At 41.4% G+C, this 15,937-nt stretch overlaps 1 protein-coding gene across 3 annotated transcripts in view; it reads right to left on the bottom strand.

The window, feature by feature from the left end:
• pik3c2a (phosphatidylinositol-4-phosphate 3-kinase, catalytic subunit type 2 alpha) overlaps positions 1-15,937 on the bottom strand; it is a 156,252-nt gene that overhangs the window by 14,201 nt on the left and 126,114 nt on the right. For all 3 annotated transcript variants that reach the window (XM_073049394.1, XM_073049393.1, XM_073049392.1), the window contains exons 22-27: positions 14,645-14,774; positions 14,134-14,270; positions 9,221-9,390; positions 7,577-7,733; positions 2,019-2,128; positions 1,556-1,763 (exon numbers count right to left, since the gene is read on the bottom strand). In XM_073049394.1, coding sequence (XP_072905495.1) covers positions 1,556-1,763; positions 2,019-2,128; positions 7,577-7,733; positions 9,221-9,390; positions 14,134-14,270; positions 14,645-14,774 — 912 coding nt within the window. The remainder of the gene's footprint in view (positions 1-1,555; positions 1,764-2,018; positions 2,129-7,576; positions 7,734-9,220; positions 9,391-14,133; positions 14,271-14,644; positions 14,775-15,937) is intronic.

Here is a 15,937-nt window from a genome sequence, read left to right as displayed (position 1 = left end):
TCATGAGCCAATAAACTGGGAGTTTCTTGTAGGCAGGAGTTTTCCTTCTAAGTGGACTTTAAACAAATGAACAACTACAAAAGGAATTCATTTTCAACCACTTCTGGCTGGAAAACATCATTCTAGTGAGCATTATTATTTCCTTGAAAACTTATTTCAGTGTTAGAGTCCTCTTAGCCAATTGTATAACTTTTTAGCCAATCCACTTTTCAGTACGTTCACTTCCATCTGTTTAAGATCCGAATACGTAACCATAGAAGAGCTTCCTTTGTAGAACTGAAGTGGCAGGCACCAAAAGCTAATCTTAGATGCTTACAGTCCTAAGTAAACACCCCTCTCCCCAAGGAAATCATTCGTTTTCCTGCTGCTCCTAATACAACCTCACATCAGGAAATGATATGCATGAGGAAAATCACAGGCACACACCCTTCATCCCATTGAGAATCTGCAATTAAGATACAACGTGACACGGAATTGAATTATATACCGTAGATTCCGGATTATAAGCCGCTACTTTTTCCCCACATTTTGAACAGCTTTGAACTCTGCGGCCTTTAATCCAGAGCGGCTAATACATAGTTTTTTTTCATGCCGCCTCGTAAACATTTTGCCTCGTAACAGTAGACCAATAAAATTGATGAGTAGTTCACAGAGGTCCAATGAAATTGTACGATAAATCAAGCGCACTTTCACAATTAAATTATTGTAAATCAGTCATTTGTACTCACCCTCATCAACATGGAAAACACTCGAAGAAAAGCATTGTGCTGCCTTTATGGCAGTTACTTAGTTTATAATATTTTCGCTTAGTAATTCATTTGTTAGTTAAAGTTAGAAGTGTTTTAACTATATTTGTTTTCTGTACTACATCCCGGGATGCTATGACGTCACACCCGGTTTCGCCGCGTCTTGTGGGATACCGGTTTGCGATATACGGGAAGGTGGGGGCATTACGCGAGCACATCGGACCCGAGCGCATCAGACCCGATTAGACCCGATCGCGTTACGCGAGCTCATCAGACCCGAGCGAAAACGCTGCTTTTAAGTTAAAGGCGATCAATAACTTTTCCTGGTAGGCTGCAGTATATATATTTTTACCAGTCGCTAGGAGATATTGGAATGTTGTTCGTGCTGTTCAGTAAAAAAGTATATGCAACGTAATTTGTGTTACCGATACGTATGTATATTTAAAAGTAGCCGTATTACAGGCACGGTTCGAAAAAAAGCATTTGCAATATATATTTGTTTGTTACCATATGGATTTAATTAAAAGTTAAAAAATCCTCACGTGTAATATCTTTCTGTGTAAATATCTCATATTACAACGTGGGACACCTGCGGCCGAAAATCCGGTGCGGCCTAAAATCCAGTGCGGCCTTTACTATTAAAAAATTGATTTTATTTCTAAAATTAGAGCCAGCGGCTTTTAATCAGGTGCGCTCTGTAGTCCGGAATCTACAGTAAGTGGTTGGCTGCAACTTGGACTAGCACGAGTGATTGACACTCACCCACATTTGTGAAATTTGTCTCATCAGAGAAGCTACCTTATACTTACATAGTATTTGTCAGGGTTGTACCTCTTCTGGTAGGTGTAAATGGTCACTCCTTTGATTCGCCCATCTTGTTTGAGAGAATAGGTTTTCGGCGAGAACGAGAGGATGGCTTGCTCATTGGATGGTAACCCTGAGAACCGCAGCTGTGCCAGGTTGTGAATGAGGAAGTTAAACTTGGTGGCCATACTGCCCAGGCTGGATTCTATCAACCTGAAGGAAAATAGGATTTGAAAGAAAAAAAATTAGCATTGCATCCGTATCAATTTCTCAAATGTAGCTGCTGTGCGTACTCTGGGGTTATTCAATGTTAGCTGAGTACCACAATTCCAGGAAGTGATCTACTGGTGGAATAATTCTGCAAATACAAACTTAGTGCTTTACCGTGGGGAGGGGGAGGCAACAAAACCTTTATGGTCACTCCATTATCCACCTGCTTTAATTTGGAGTTCATGTCGTTCACCTTACCTGGTGAAAAAGATGGTGGCTTCAGCATCAGTGGTCTGGGGCTGCAGAGCATCTTGGACGTATTTCAAGTCCTGTACGTTGGTGACCTCAGGTAATCCTGCAGACAACATCTGGGGGAAAATAAAAGTTAAAACAAAATAAATACCAGTGGAAATTCTCACTGTATGAAGAATCAATCATGAGGTTTTCAACAGAGAAGTGAACTATTTAAAGTATGCCCCTCCACAACTCTGGCTGTACTTCTTGCTGCCTCAGTAAAGCAGCCAGCATAATCAAAGACCCGACCTGCCCTGGACATTTTCTCTGCTAACCTCCCACTCTGGGTGAAAATGAGAAAGCACATACCACAATGCTCCAGGACAGATTCTATCCTGCCGTTATCAGACTCTTGTACAATAAGATGAACTCTTGACCTCGCAATCTACATCAATATGATCTTGTACTTGTTTACTTGTACAACCCTTTCTCTGTAGCTTTTGCACTTTATTTTGCATTGTTATTGGCTTACCTTGTTCTACCACAATGCACTGCGTAATGGTTTGATCTGTATGAACAGTATCACAAACTGTTCACTGTATCTTGGTATATGTGACAGTAATAAACAAATCCCAGAAAGTAATAGAAAACAGGATTATGTAGCAATGCGTCAATATATAAAGTTCCTAAAAAGTAAATATTTACTTTTTTAAAAATAACTTCCAGTTACCACAGAGACATGATACAAGAAAAAAAACTTTTTAAAAAATGCATCAATCTGCAAAGATCCAGAACCAGACTACAGTCCTTGATATTTAAACATTCCCTTTCTGATCAAGTGCCAAAGAGCCGGGAACAAGGCCTGTGTGCATTGATAAACACAAGAAATCGTACAGATGCTGGAAATCCAAAACAACACACACACAAAATGCCAGAATGCTGGAAGAATTCAGCAGGTCAAGCAGCATCTAAGGAAAAGAGTTAACAGTTGATGTTTTGGGCCGAGACCACTTATCAGGAGTGGAAAGGAAGGGGGAAGGAGTCAGCGTAAGAAGGTGAGGGGAGGGGAGGAAGTATAAGGTGGACAGGTGATAGGTGAAATAGAGAGAAGGAGGGGTTGAAGTAAAGAGCAGGGAAGTTAAGAAATAAAGGGCTAGAGAAGGGCGAATCTAATAGGAGAGGACAGAAGACCATGGAAAAAGGGAAAGGGAAGCACCAGAGGGAAGTGATAGGCAGGTGAGGAGAGGTGAGAGTGGGAAAAGGGAATGGGGAATGGTGAAGCTGCGGGGGGGGGAGGGGGGGGGGAGGATGCAATTTACCGGAGGTTCGAGAAATTGATGTTCATGCCATCAGGTGGAGGATATCCAGATGGAATACAAGGCATTGCTCCTCCAACTTGAGAGCGGCAGTATAGGAGGCCATGGACTGACATGTCAGAATGGGAATGGAAAGTATAATTGAAATGGGTTACCACTGGGAAATTCTGCTTTTTCTGGCAGATGGAGCAAGTGCTCGGCGAAGTAGTCTCCCAATCTATGTTGGGTCTCACTGATAAAGAGGAGGCCACACTGCAAGCACCGGATACAGTAGATAACCCCAGACTCACAGGTGAAGTGTCATCTCACCTGGAAGGACTGTTTGGGGCTCTGAATGATAGTGAGAGGATGTGTAGGGGCAGGTGTAGCACTTGTTCTGCTTACAAGGATAAGTGCCAGGAAGGAGATCAGTAGGAAGGGACAAATGGACAATGGAGTTGCGTAGGGAGCGATCCCTGAAGAAAGTGGGAAATGAGGTGAGGGACAGGTGTGTTTGGTGTTGGGATCCCATTGGAGTTGGTGGAAGTTACAGAAATTATGTGCTGGACACTGAGGCTCTTGGGTTGGTAGATGAGGACAAGAGGAACCCTATCTCTGGTGTAGTGGCAGGAGGACGGTGTGAGGACAGAAGTGTGCAAAATTGAAGATATGCAGGTGAGGGCAGCATTGATGGCGGAAGAAGGAAAGCCCATTTTCTTTTGGAGGAGGAGGAGGAGGACATCTCAATTGCTCTGTAATAAAAAGCCTCATCCTGAGAGCAGAGGCAGTGGAGATGGAGGAACTTAGGAAAGGGAATGGCATTTTTACAAGTGACAGGGTGGGAAGGGCTATAGTCCAGATAGCTGTGAGAGTCAGTGGGTTTATAACAGACATCAGAAGATAAGCTCTCTCCAGAGAAAGAGACAAAGAAATTGAGAAAGGGGAGGGAGGTGGTGTTAGAAATGGATCAAGTAAATTTGAGAGCTGGGTGGAAGTTGGAAGCAAAGTTGATGTGTTCAGTGTGGGTGCAGAAAGCAGCACCAATGCATTTGATGTGGCACAGGAACAGTTGGGTGCAATGCTGGTTTAGGTTTGGAATATGGACTGTTCCAATTAGCCGGCATAGCTGGGACCCATGCGAGTGTCCAAGGCTATACCTTGGGTTTGAAGGAAGAGGGAGAAGCTGACAGAGAGATTGCTGAGGGTGAGGACCAGTTCCACCAGATGGAGGAGAGTGGTGATGGAGGGAAACTGGTTGGGTCTATTGCCAAAAAGAAGCAGAGAGTTTTAAGGCCCTGATGGGGGATGGAGGTGTATAGGGACTGGACATCCATACTGAAAATATGATTGGGGCCAGGGAACTTAAAAGTCATTGATAAGATCAAGAGCATGTGAAGTGTCATGGATGTAGGTAGGAAGGTACTGATCTAGCAGGGATAAAACAGAGTTGAGGTATGCAGACACAAGTTCAGTGGGGCAGGAGCAGGCAGAAACAATGGGACTACCAGGTTTGTGGATCTTTCTTTTCTTTTTACAATATTTTTATTCAGAAGAAGAGTGCGACACATAAATACATCTCAGCATAAATTGTGTACATTCATATATTGTAATAAAATTGATCAAATTGTTATAGCATATCACATAAAGGTATACCACTCTGTAATCAAAAATTTAAAGATAGGTCATACATCATAAAAGAAATGTTTTATATATATAAAAAAGTCAACCCCTACCAACTACCAAAGAAAAAAGCTAATGGATGATAATGGATAATTAGAAAAAAAAACATTCGCTTAAGAAGAGAAGATAAAAATATACATAAAAGTCTTTGCACTGTTAAACTTTATAAATTGGAAAAGTAATTTAGGAAAGGTCCCCAGATATCGTAAAAAGATTGTTTCGAATTTAAGACTGAGCAGCGGATCTTCTCTAAATTTAAATAAGACATAATATCACGTAGCCATTGAAGATGTGTCGGAGGGTTAGGAGGGTAAACTCCTTCCATTTAAGCAAGATTGCTCTCCTTGCTAAAAGAGAGGTAAAAACTAAAACCTGTAGGTTAGGACTATTTAAAGTTATATCTTCATTTGCAATAATACCAAACAAGGCAGTAAGGGGATTTGGGTCAAATTGGACCCTAAAAAGTTGTGAGAAGGTATGGAATACTTCCCGCCAAAACGTTTCCATTTTAGGGCAAAACCAAAACATATGAATTAAAGAGGCATCAGCAGAGTTGCAATTATTACCAAGTGGAGAAGCGTTCGGATAAAAACTGGACAGCTTCTGTTTAGAAATGTAAGCGCTATGAACCACTTTAAATTGTAGAAGAGAATGACAAGCACAGAAAGATGATTTATTAACCCGTTTAAGAATTTTATTCCATCTTTCATCAGAAATCTGACAATTTAGGTCATCCTCCCAAGCTTTTTTTATTTTATCTAAAAAGTCTTGTCTAGATTCAATCAACAAGTTCTAGATACTGGTAATACAACCATTAACAAAAGGTTTTAAATTTAAAAGATCATCCAGTAATTTTTTATCAGGACCTACAGGAAAAGTAGTTAAGTGGAAACGTAAGAAATCTCTAATTTGAAGGTATCTGTAAAAATGTATTTTTGGCAGTGCAAATTTAGTTGACAATTGGTCAAATGAAGCAAGAGATCCTGAGATAAACAGGTCCCAAAAACACTTAATACCTAGTTCATCCCAATCCTTAAAGACTTTGTCAGTCATGGGAGCGATAAAAAAAATTAATTAAGGAGAATGGGAGATGATAATGAAAAATTCGCTAAACCAAAAAATTTTCTAAATTGAGACCAGATCCTTAAAGTTTGCTTAACAATTATGTTATCTATTGTTTTATTTGCTGAAAAAGAGTATGATCCAAGAAGAGAGACAATAGAGGAATTTTTTTACAGAATTAACTTCTAAGGAGACCCATGATGGGCAATCTTTACGATAAATATAATAGGACCAAAAAGTAATATTCCTTATTATAGCCCAACAGTAAAACCTAAAATTGGGTAGGGCTACTCCACCCATCTCTTTATTTCTTTGTAGGTAAACTTTACTTAAACGAGCTTGTTTATTATTCCAAATATAAGATGTTAAAATTGAATCTAAAGAATCAAAGTAGGTCTTAGGAATAAAAATAGGTAAAGCCTGAAAAAGATATAAAAATTTAGGAAGAATCTTCATTTTAATCTACCGTAATTAATCCAGCCAATTAGGGATAAAGAAAGAGGAAACCATTTAGAAAGCGTCTTTTTCACATAATTCAATAAGGGGTTTAAGTTTTCTTTAAATAAATTCTTGAAGTTTTTAGTAACTGTTACACCTAGATATGTAAATTGACTTGTAACAACTTGGAACGGAAATTTGACATTTGATGACATTAGGTCATTTAAAGGAAATAACTCACTTTTATGTAAATTCAGCTTATAACCTGAAAAAAAACTAAACTGGGAAATTAAAGAAAGAACGAAGGTAAAGAAGTTTCAGTGTTAGAGATAAAAAGTAAAATATCATCAGCGTATAATGAAATTTTATGAGTCATACCTTCTCTTAGTATACCAGAAATGTCCTTAGATTCTCAAAATGGTATTGCTAAGGGTTCTATAGCTAAAACAAAAAGTACTTGGGTAGGAGGTTAAAATGGGAGGTGTGGGGTAAGGGAGCCAGGAGGCTGGTGGCAGTGGATGAGAGATCCCCAGAGTCAATAAGATTGGTGATGATAGAGGAGACAATGGCCTGGTGCTCCTGAGTGGCAACCTGTTCAAGGGGTAAGTAAGAGGTGGTGTCTGAGTGTTGCCATCTACTATAGGACCCTCCCCCCCATTTGCGGGTTTGATAATGAGGTTGGGATTAGTGCAGAGAGAGTGGAGAGTAGCCCATTCAGAGGGAGTGAGGTTAGAACAGGACAGGGAAGTGTTAAAGTCAAGATGGTTGATGTCTCACTGGTAGTTAGTGATAAAAAGATTCAGAGCAGGCAAATGACCTGAGCAGGGTGTCCAGGAAGAGGGGTGGGGTTGAAGACAGGAGAAGGGGTCATCAGTGCAGACTGGAGAGTCCTTGCCAAAGCAGGCGTAGAGATGGAGCGATAAAAAGATCCAGAGCAGGCAGAAGACCAGAGCATTGATGTTCAACCTGCAACCAAAGCATGAAGTGGTCTGTTGAAGACACTGTGGTCATTCAGCATCGCTTCATTTGCTGAGCTTGACGTTGCTGCTCTGCTTTACCCAAGTGCTTCTCAAACACGACTTATAGACTAATCAGATTTTACATTACCAGTGACAGGAGATTCAGGAAGTGGTTGGCGTGCTTGCGGATGAGGTTATACGACTGACAGCACAAATCCACAAACAACTGGAATCGGCTGGTTGGCTTCTCCCCACCATTAATTACATAAGCCATGTCCGAGGTCAGCACAAAAGGAGCTCGATCTCTGAAGGAGGAAAAATTATGTTCAGTTCACAGACTTCTACATTTCACCCCCTCCCCCCAATAGTGCATTATTGTATAACAACAATATACAGCAAGCAAAATCTTGCCTTGATATTCACACACTCCAACAGTGTTCACTGCTGCTGATCTGTAGATAGATAGATAGATACTTTATTCATCCCCATGGGGAAATTCAACTTTTTTTCCAATGTCCCATACACTTGTTGTAGCAAAACTAACCTAACGATTCTATCTCCTGACAAGATCCACTTTCATTCAGGCGGAAACGACACACACAGGTACCAGCTTCTTGGTCTAGATGCACGGCTAGATGCACATCTTACTCTGAGACAACAGCAGTTTGAATCCAAAACAAGTAGCCACCTTATGTCAGTAAAATTCTAACTGTTTTTTAAAAAGTAAACTCACAGAACCAATAAACAATTTAAAACAGACTTATAATTAACTATAAACACAAGTGAAACTACAGATGCAGGAAATCTTAAGCATCAAAATGCCGGATAAGTTCAGACAGTCTACCTCTTTCCTTTCCAGTTACTACATCCCTGCTTGCCCAAACATCACCCCTTCTCACTTGGTCTGACCTATCACATGCCAGCTTTACTCCTTCTTTTCCCTCTTCTCTCTTATTCTGCCCCTTTCCTTTCCAGTCCCAATGAAGGGTCTCAACTTGAAATGTTGACTGTTGATTCCCTTCTAGAGATACTGCCTGACCTGCTGAGTTCCTACAACGTTGCGTGTATTACTCATAATTAAACCATATGGTTGCTTTATCTGACTTTGAAGGCAGCTAATTGGCTTTTCCTCACCATGTTACGCTGTACAAAAGAGTTTAGTAGAAATAAGCATGACCTGTGATAAAGTTACATTTCAAGTCTAAATCAAGAGCAGCATATGTTATAATGCAAATCTTCAGTTCCTTTGTAGAATTTCAACCAGGTTATCAAATTTCATGATATAAACCTTTAATAACTTGCATTTGTATAGAATATTTAACATATCAAGGCATTTCTCAGGAGCAAAAGTCCAAACAAGATGATGAAAAGCTTGATCAGAGAGGGCAGAAAGACAGTCAGGCAGAAAACCTGGTCCAGAGATCGTTAATATCTGGTTGCTAGAAGTTTAAAGCAGGTCCATCAGTGGGGCTGCCGTTAAATCCAGGAAGGATGAAGAAGACAAAATTGGAAGAATGGAGAGGAGGTATATGGTTGGAAACAATGGCAAAGGTAAGAAGATAAACCATAGAGTGATTTGGAAACATGGTGAGAATGCATTAATGTATTCCATTATATAGTGCTAATGCAAGTACAGAGTTGATGAATAGACGGTACTGTTTTAGACCACTTCAAATTTTACAAAGTGTAAAAGGAGGGACAGCAGCTAGGAGTTCATGGGAATAATCAAGATCGAAAGACAAAAAAAAAATTCCAAATTGGTGTTAAGAATAACAATTACGAGGAAATTTACCTTTTAAAACTTCCAAACATTTGTGCATGTCCAAGAAATTTGCCAAAATCGATATGGAACATGTGGCCAGTTGACCTGAGCATGATGTTGTCATTGTGGCGATCACATATCCCCAGCACATAGGTAGCAACACAGCATCCTGCACATGAATAGATGAAGTTTTCCGATGCCTGGAGGTTGAACAATTAAAATATTTTTGGGATCTTCCAAATGCAGTTACTGAATAATTCTCTAAATTTAAAACATAATTCAGCTCTTCCCAACAAAACTGCAGAACTATTTATGCAGTGAGGTGCACATTATGACAATAATGCTTGAAGAGCAAAGAAAACTGGAGGTAGTGAAGATCAGAAATATCAGAAATAGACAGTGTTTGTGGAGAATGGAAGACTTAATGCTTCATATGTGAGTAATGATAAATCTGATTCTGATATGGGTCTCTATCGTAGACAGAGAACGTGAAGGGGGCAGGGAAAGGAGAAGGGAGAGGGGACCGAGTGGGAAACACCACAGACATTCTGTAATGATCAGTAAACCAAACTGTTTGGAATCATATGACATTGCCTGGTGTCTCAGGGCTGGGTGTGTCTGTCAGGCACTCCTTCTCTGCCATCTGTCCCACACCACTTCTGTAGTGCTAAACACTCGCCATTCCAAACATCCTTTACTCTTCACTCCGGTGTGAATTGGGGTGATGTTTTTGCAGGGAAATGTACTATGGACATGTGGTCGATGTTTAAGGATCTCTTGCAGGATGTTAGGGATAAATTTGTCCCGGTGAGGAAGATAAAGAATGGTAGGGTGAAGGAACCATGGGTGACAAGTGAGGTGGAAAATCTAGTCAGGTGGAAGAAGGCAGCATACATGAGGTTTAGGAATCAAGGATCAGATGGGTCTATTGAGGAATATAGGGTAGCAAGAAAGGAGCTTAAGAAGGGCTAAGAAGAGCAAGAAGGGGGCATGAGAAGGCCTTGGTGAGTAGGGTAAAGGAAAGCCCCAAGGCATTCTTCAATTATGTGAAGAACAGAAGGATGACAGGAGTGAAAGTAGGACCGATTAGAGATGAAGGTGAGAAGATGTGCCTGGAGGCTGTGGAAGTGAGCGAGGTCCTCAATGGATACTTCTCTTCGGTATTCACCAATGAGAGGGAACTTGATGACGGTGAGGACAATATGAGTGAGGCTGATGTTCTGGAGCATGTTGATATTAAGGGAGAGGAGGTGTTGGAGTTGTTAAAATACATTGGGACGGATAAGTCCCCGGGGCCTGACGGAATATTCCCCAGGCTGCTCCACGAGGTGAGGGAAGAGAATGCTGAGCCTCTGGCTAGGATCTTTATGTCCTTGTTGTCCACAGGAATGGTACCGGAGGATTGGAGGGAGGCGAGTGTTGTCCCCTTGTTCAAAAAAGGTAGATAGATAGATAGATACTTTATTCATCCCCATGGGGAAATTCAACATTTTTTCCAATGTCCCATACACTTGTAGCAAAACTAATTACATCCAATACTTAACTCAGTAAAAATATGATATGCATCTAAATCACTCCCTCAAAAAGCATTAATAATAGCTTTTAAAAAAAGTTCTTAAGTAGTTTACTTAAATACATTAAATACAATCAACCCCGGCACTTTAACATATCTTACTCCTGGCGGTTGAATTGTAAAGCCTAATGGCATTGGGGAGTATTGACCTCTTCATCCTGTCTGAGGAGCATTGCATCGATAGCAACCTGTCGCTGAAACTGCTTCTCTGTCTCTGGATGGTACTATGTAGAGGATGTTCAGGGTTTTCCATAATTGACCGTAGCCTACTCAGCGCCCTTCGCTCAGCTACCGATGTTATACTCTCCAGTACTTTGCCCACGACAGAGTCCGCCTTCCTTACCAGCTTATTAAGACGTGAGGCGTCCCTCTTCTTAATGCTGCCTCCCCAACACGCCACCACAAAGAAGAGGGCGCTCTCCATGACTGACCTATAGAACATCTTCAGCATCTCACTACAGACATTGAATGACGCCAACCTTCTAAGGAAGTACAGTCGACTCTGTGCCTTCCTGCACAAGGCATCTGTGTTGGCAGTCCAGTCTAGCTTCTCGTCTAACTGTACTCCCAGATACTTGTAGGTCTTAACCTGCTCCACACATTCTCCATTAATGATCACTGGCTCCATATGAGGCCTAGATCTCCTAAAGTCCACCACCATCTCCTTGGTCTTGGTGATATTGAGACGCAGGTAGTTTGAGTTGTACCATATCACAAAGTCCTGTATCAGTTTCCTATACTCCTCCTCCTGTCCATTCCTGACACACCCCACTATGGCCTTGTCGTCAGCGAACTTCTGCACATGGCAGGACTCCGAGTTATATTGGAAGTCTGATGTGTACAGGGTGAACAGGACCGGAGAGAGCACGGTCCCCTGCGGCGCTCCTGTGCTGCTGACGTCCACTATCCAATCCACCATGTGAGAGTCTACTCCCATCTCCGTTAGTTTGTGCCTTAAGATCTTGGGCTGGATGGTGTTAAAGGCACTAGAGAAGTCCAGGAATGTAATCCTCACAGCACCACTGACCCCATCTAGGTGAGAGAGGGATTTGTGCAGCAAATACGTGATAGCATCCTCCACTCCCACTTTCTCCTTATACGCAAACTGAAGAGGATCCCGGGCGTGCCTGGTTTGTGGCCTCAGATTCTGTATTATCAGCCGCTCCATGGTCTTCATCACCTGCGACGTCAAGGCAACAGGTAGTAGGGTAGTTATAGACCAGTGAGCCTTATGTCTGTGGTGGGAAAGCTGTTGGAAAAGATTTTTAGAGATAGGATCTATGGGCATTTAGAGAATCATGGTCTGATCAGGGACAGTCAGCAAGGCTTTGTGAAGGGCAGATCGTGTCTAACAAGCTTGATAGAGTTCTTTGAGGAGGTGACCAGGCATATAGACGGAGGTAGTGCAGTGGATGTGATCTACATGGATTTTAGTAAGGCATTTGACAAGGTTCCACACGGTAGGCTTATTCAGAAAGTCAGAAGGCGCAGGATCCAGGGAAGTTTGGCCAGGTGGATTCAGGATTGGCTTGCCTGCAGAAGGCAGAGGGTTGTGGTGGAGGGAGTACATTCAGATTGGAGGGTTCTGACTAGTGGTGTCCCACAAGGATCTGTGCTGGGACCTCTACTTTTTGTGATTTTCATTAATGACCTGGATGTGGGAGTAGAAGGGTGGGTTGGCAAGTTTGCAGACGTCACAAAGATTGGTGGTGTTTTAGATAGTGTAGAGGATTGTCAAAGATTGCAGAGAGTCATTGATAGGATGCAGAAGTGGGCTGAGAAGTGACAGATGGAGTTCAACCCTGAGAAGTGTGAGGTGGTACACTTTGGAAGGACAAACTCCAAGGCAGAGTACAAAGTAAATGGCAGGATACTTGGTAGTGTGGAGGAACAGAAGGATCTGGGGGTACATGTCCACAGATCCCTGAAAGTTGCCTCACAGGTAGATAGGGTAGTTAAGAAAGCTTATGGGGTGTTAGCTTTCATAAGTCGAGGGATAGAGTTTCAGAGTCGCGATGTAATGATGCTGCTCTATAAAACTCTGGTTAGGCCACACTTGGAGTACTATGGCCAGTTCCGGTTGCCTCACTATAGGAAGGATGTGGAAGCATTGGAAAGGGTACAGAGGAGATTTACCAGGATGCTGCCTGGTTTAGAGAGTATGGATTATGATCAGAGATTAAGGGAGCTAGGGCTTTACTCTTTGGGGAGAAGGAGGATGAGAGGAGACATGATAGAGGTATACAAGGTATTAAGAGGAATAGATAGAGTGGACGGCCAGCGCCTCTTCCCCAGGGCACCACTGCTCAGTACAAGAGGACATGGCTTTAAGGTAAGGGGAGGGATGTTCAAGGGGGATATTAGAAGAAGGTTTTTTTTACTCAGAGAGTGGTTGGTACGTGGAATGCACTGCCTGAGTCAGTGGTGGAGGCAGATATACTAGTGGCGTTTAAGAGACTACTAGACAGGTATATGGAGGAATTTAAGGTGGGTGGTTATAGGGAAAGCAGGGTTTGAGAGTCAGCACAACATTGTGGGCCGAAGGGCCTGTAATGTGCTGTACTATTCTATGTTCTTACTCTTGCCAGATTTACAAACTAGCTCTCTGCTTCACGTTGACAAATACAGTACTGTGCAAAAGTCCTGAGCACCTTAGCAATATACATGAGCCGTGGGGGGTAGGGGGCCAGAGAATCAGGGTGAAGGATATATGGGAACTGAGGTTCAGGAAAAGAGTGAGAGCATACCACTGTAATTGTGGTGAGAATGTATATGTAACTGCTGTGTGAGTGAGTGAGCACATGAGTGTTTAAAGTCAATGCAAGCGAGTTGGTGAGCTTGAAAGTGTCTGCATGTATGAGTGAGAGAATGTATGTAGTGCTGTGTGTGTATCACAAACAAAACCTTGTTGCCATTGAGCCGAGACCTGACTTCATTCAAGTCTATGTGGTTTAATTACATAACACCCCATAGGCCTGATTTTATTCTCACAAATCAATGATTATGTTATAAAAAAAAGATCACTCCCTACTTGTACATAGTTTTCCTTTTGTTTGTTCTTTCTTTTCTATAAGTGTATACCTCAAATAAATACTATGTGGAGATTTGTGGCAGACATGAATATATGATATATACATACAGTATCTGAAATACACCTTATGAAAATGTCTGTATGATGCTGAATTTCAATAAAAAATAAATTACAGAAAAAAAGTCTATGTGGTGACTAGTTTGCAACGTTCTGAGATTTGGCGCTTCAGAACTGAAGCAGAAGTCAGTCATCCTTGACCAAAGAGCTATACAAATATGAAAAAATATATAGCTTCACCACGAAACCCTCCCCCTGCTCACTGCAGGCACAGCACCTCACCTTCTCATATTCTTCCTCTGTGGAGTTGTATTTCCTGAGCCACTCAGCTAGAGGTTTATCCTTAAAGGAGCCCGTTACTCCATACTCAACTTGGATCTTTCTAAGAGTTTCTGAAGCTGGTACAAGTTCAACCATACCTACAAAGAGGTGAATACAATCTGAATGAAGAACAATCCTTCAAAACAGCACATTTCATTCTTCCTATTAATTCTACCTTGCTCTGAACAGAATCATAAACAATTCAGATTGTGACTTGGTTGCTACATTATTTATAACATTTGAAACTGAAGTTGTTTTAGTTCCAAGTATCTGTTTAGCATTTAATCTCTGTCATCACCCACCATCTTATAAATGCAGTATTATTTTAAGAAGTTTACAGACATAAACACGTTTCCACAAAGCAACATCAGATGTAATTATGTGCCAAAAAATTGTGACATTTTATACAAGTTGTCACAAAAAAATATGCAGTCTTATGTAAAACCAGCACTCCAACCCAAACATAACATACCTCTATCCTTCCCTGTGGAAATACATTTAAAGATGACCATGCGCAAGTCCAATCCCTCCTGAAGCCAAATTTTGTCCATTATTTTGATCATCTGCAGTGCCAGCATGTCTTGTCGCAAATCTTCACCAATCTGTGTTCAAGCAGAAACATTATTAAAACAAGCCTGTAAACCAGCATTTTTCAGTCATGTCAAACTTGTAGTCAAATTTTGCAATGAACTTGAAAACTGGCTTGCGACCATGACACAAAATTTGATGACTATTATTATGATATAACAATAGTGTTAATATACAAATCTAAAAGATACCATTTTCATTTCAATTATCCAACAGTTCCAAACTTGCAAAACCTTTGCTTCTGTAACTGGACTAGAGACCAGAAGTTCATAAAGCTGTATCAGTAACAAAAGACACAGGCTTCAATGATCTTAGCATTTAATACATGGAAGCAAATAATGACCTTGATAGTTAAAGGTCAAACTACAAAACCAAATTACCATAAATTCCGGACTATAAGCCGCTACTTTTTTCCCCACGCTTTGAACACTGCGGCCTATACTACGGTGCAGCTAATGCATGCTTTTTTTTCATGCCGCCAAAAACATTTTGCCTCGTAACAGTAGACCAATAAAATTGATGAGTAGTTCACAGAGGTCCAATGAAATTGTACGATAAATCAAGTGCACTTTCACAATTAAATTATTGTAAATCAGTCATTTGTACTCACCCTCATCAACATGGAAAACACTCGAAGAAAAGCATATGATGCAGCTTTTAAGTTAAAGGCGATCAATCTGGCGGTTGAAGAAGGAAATCGAGCTGCTGCACATAATCTTGGCATAAATGAATCGATGGTGAGACGGTGGAAACGCCAGCGTGAAGAACTGAGTCAATGCAAAAAGACGACAAAAGCTTTCAGAGGTAATCATAGCAGATGGCCCGAACTTGAAAACTTTCTTGAAGACTGGGTTAACACACAGAGAGCAGGCGGCCGCGGTGTTTCCACCGTGCAGATCAGACTGAAGGCTAAAGCAATCGCCACCAAAATGAAAATCGAAGATTTTAGAGGTGGGCCATCGTGGTGTTTTAGATTTATGAGACGACAAGGCCTGTCCGTCAGGGTACGCACGACTCTGTGTCAGCAGCTCCCTCCCGACCACGAGGAAAAACTTGCTAACTTCCGCACATTCACTCAAACAAAGATAGCGGAGAATTCCATCGGGCCAGATGATATCATAAATATGGATGAAGTACCTTTGACGTTTGACCTGCCTCTCACTCGAACTGTTAATAA

This window comes from Hemitrygon akajei, chromosome 6 (assembly GCF_048418815.1).
Source record: "Hemitrygon akajei chromosome 6, sHemAka1.3, whole genome shotgun sequence".
Lineage (NCBI taxonomy): Eukaryota > Metazoa > Chordata > Chondrichthyes > Myliobatiformes > Dasyatidae > Hemitrygon > Hemitrygon akajei.
Note: the sequence above shows the minus strand (reverse complement) of the source record. Positions and strands in the feature narration are given on the sequence as shown.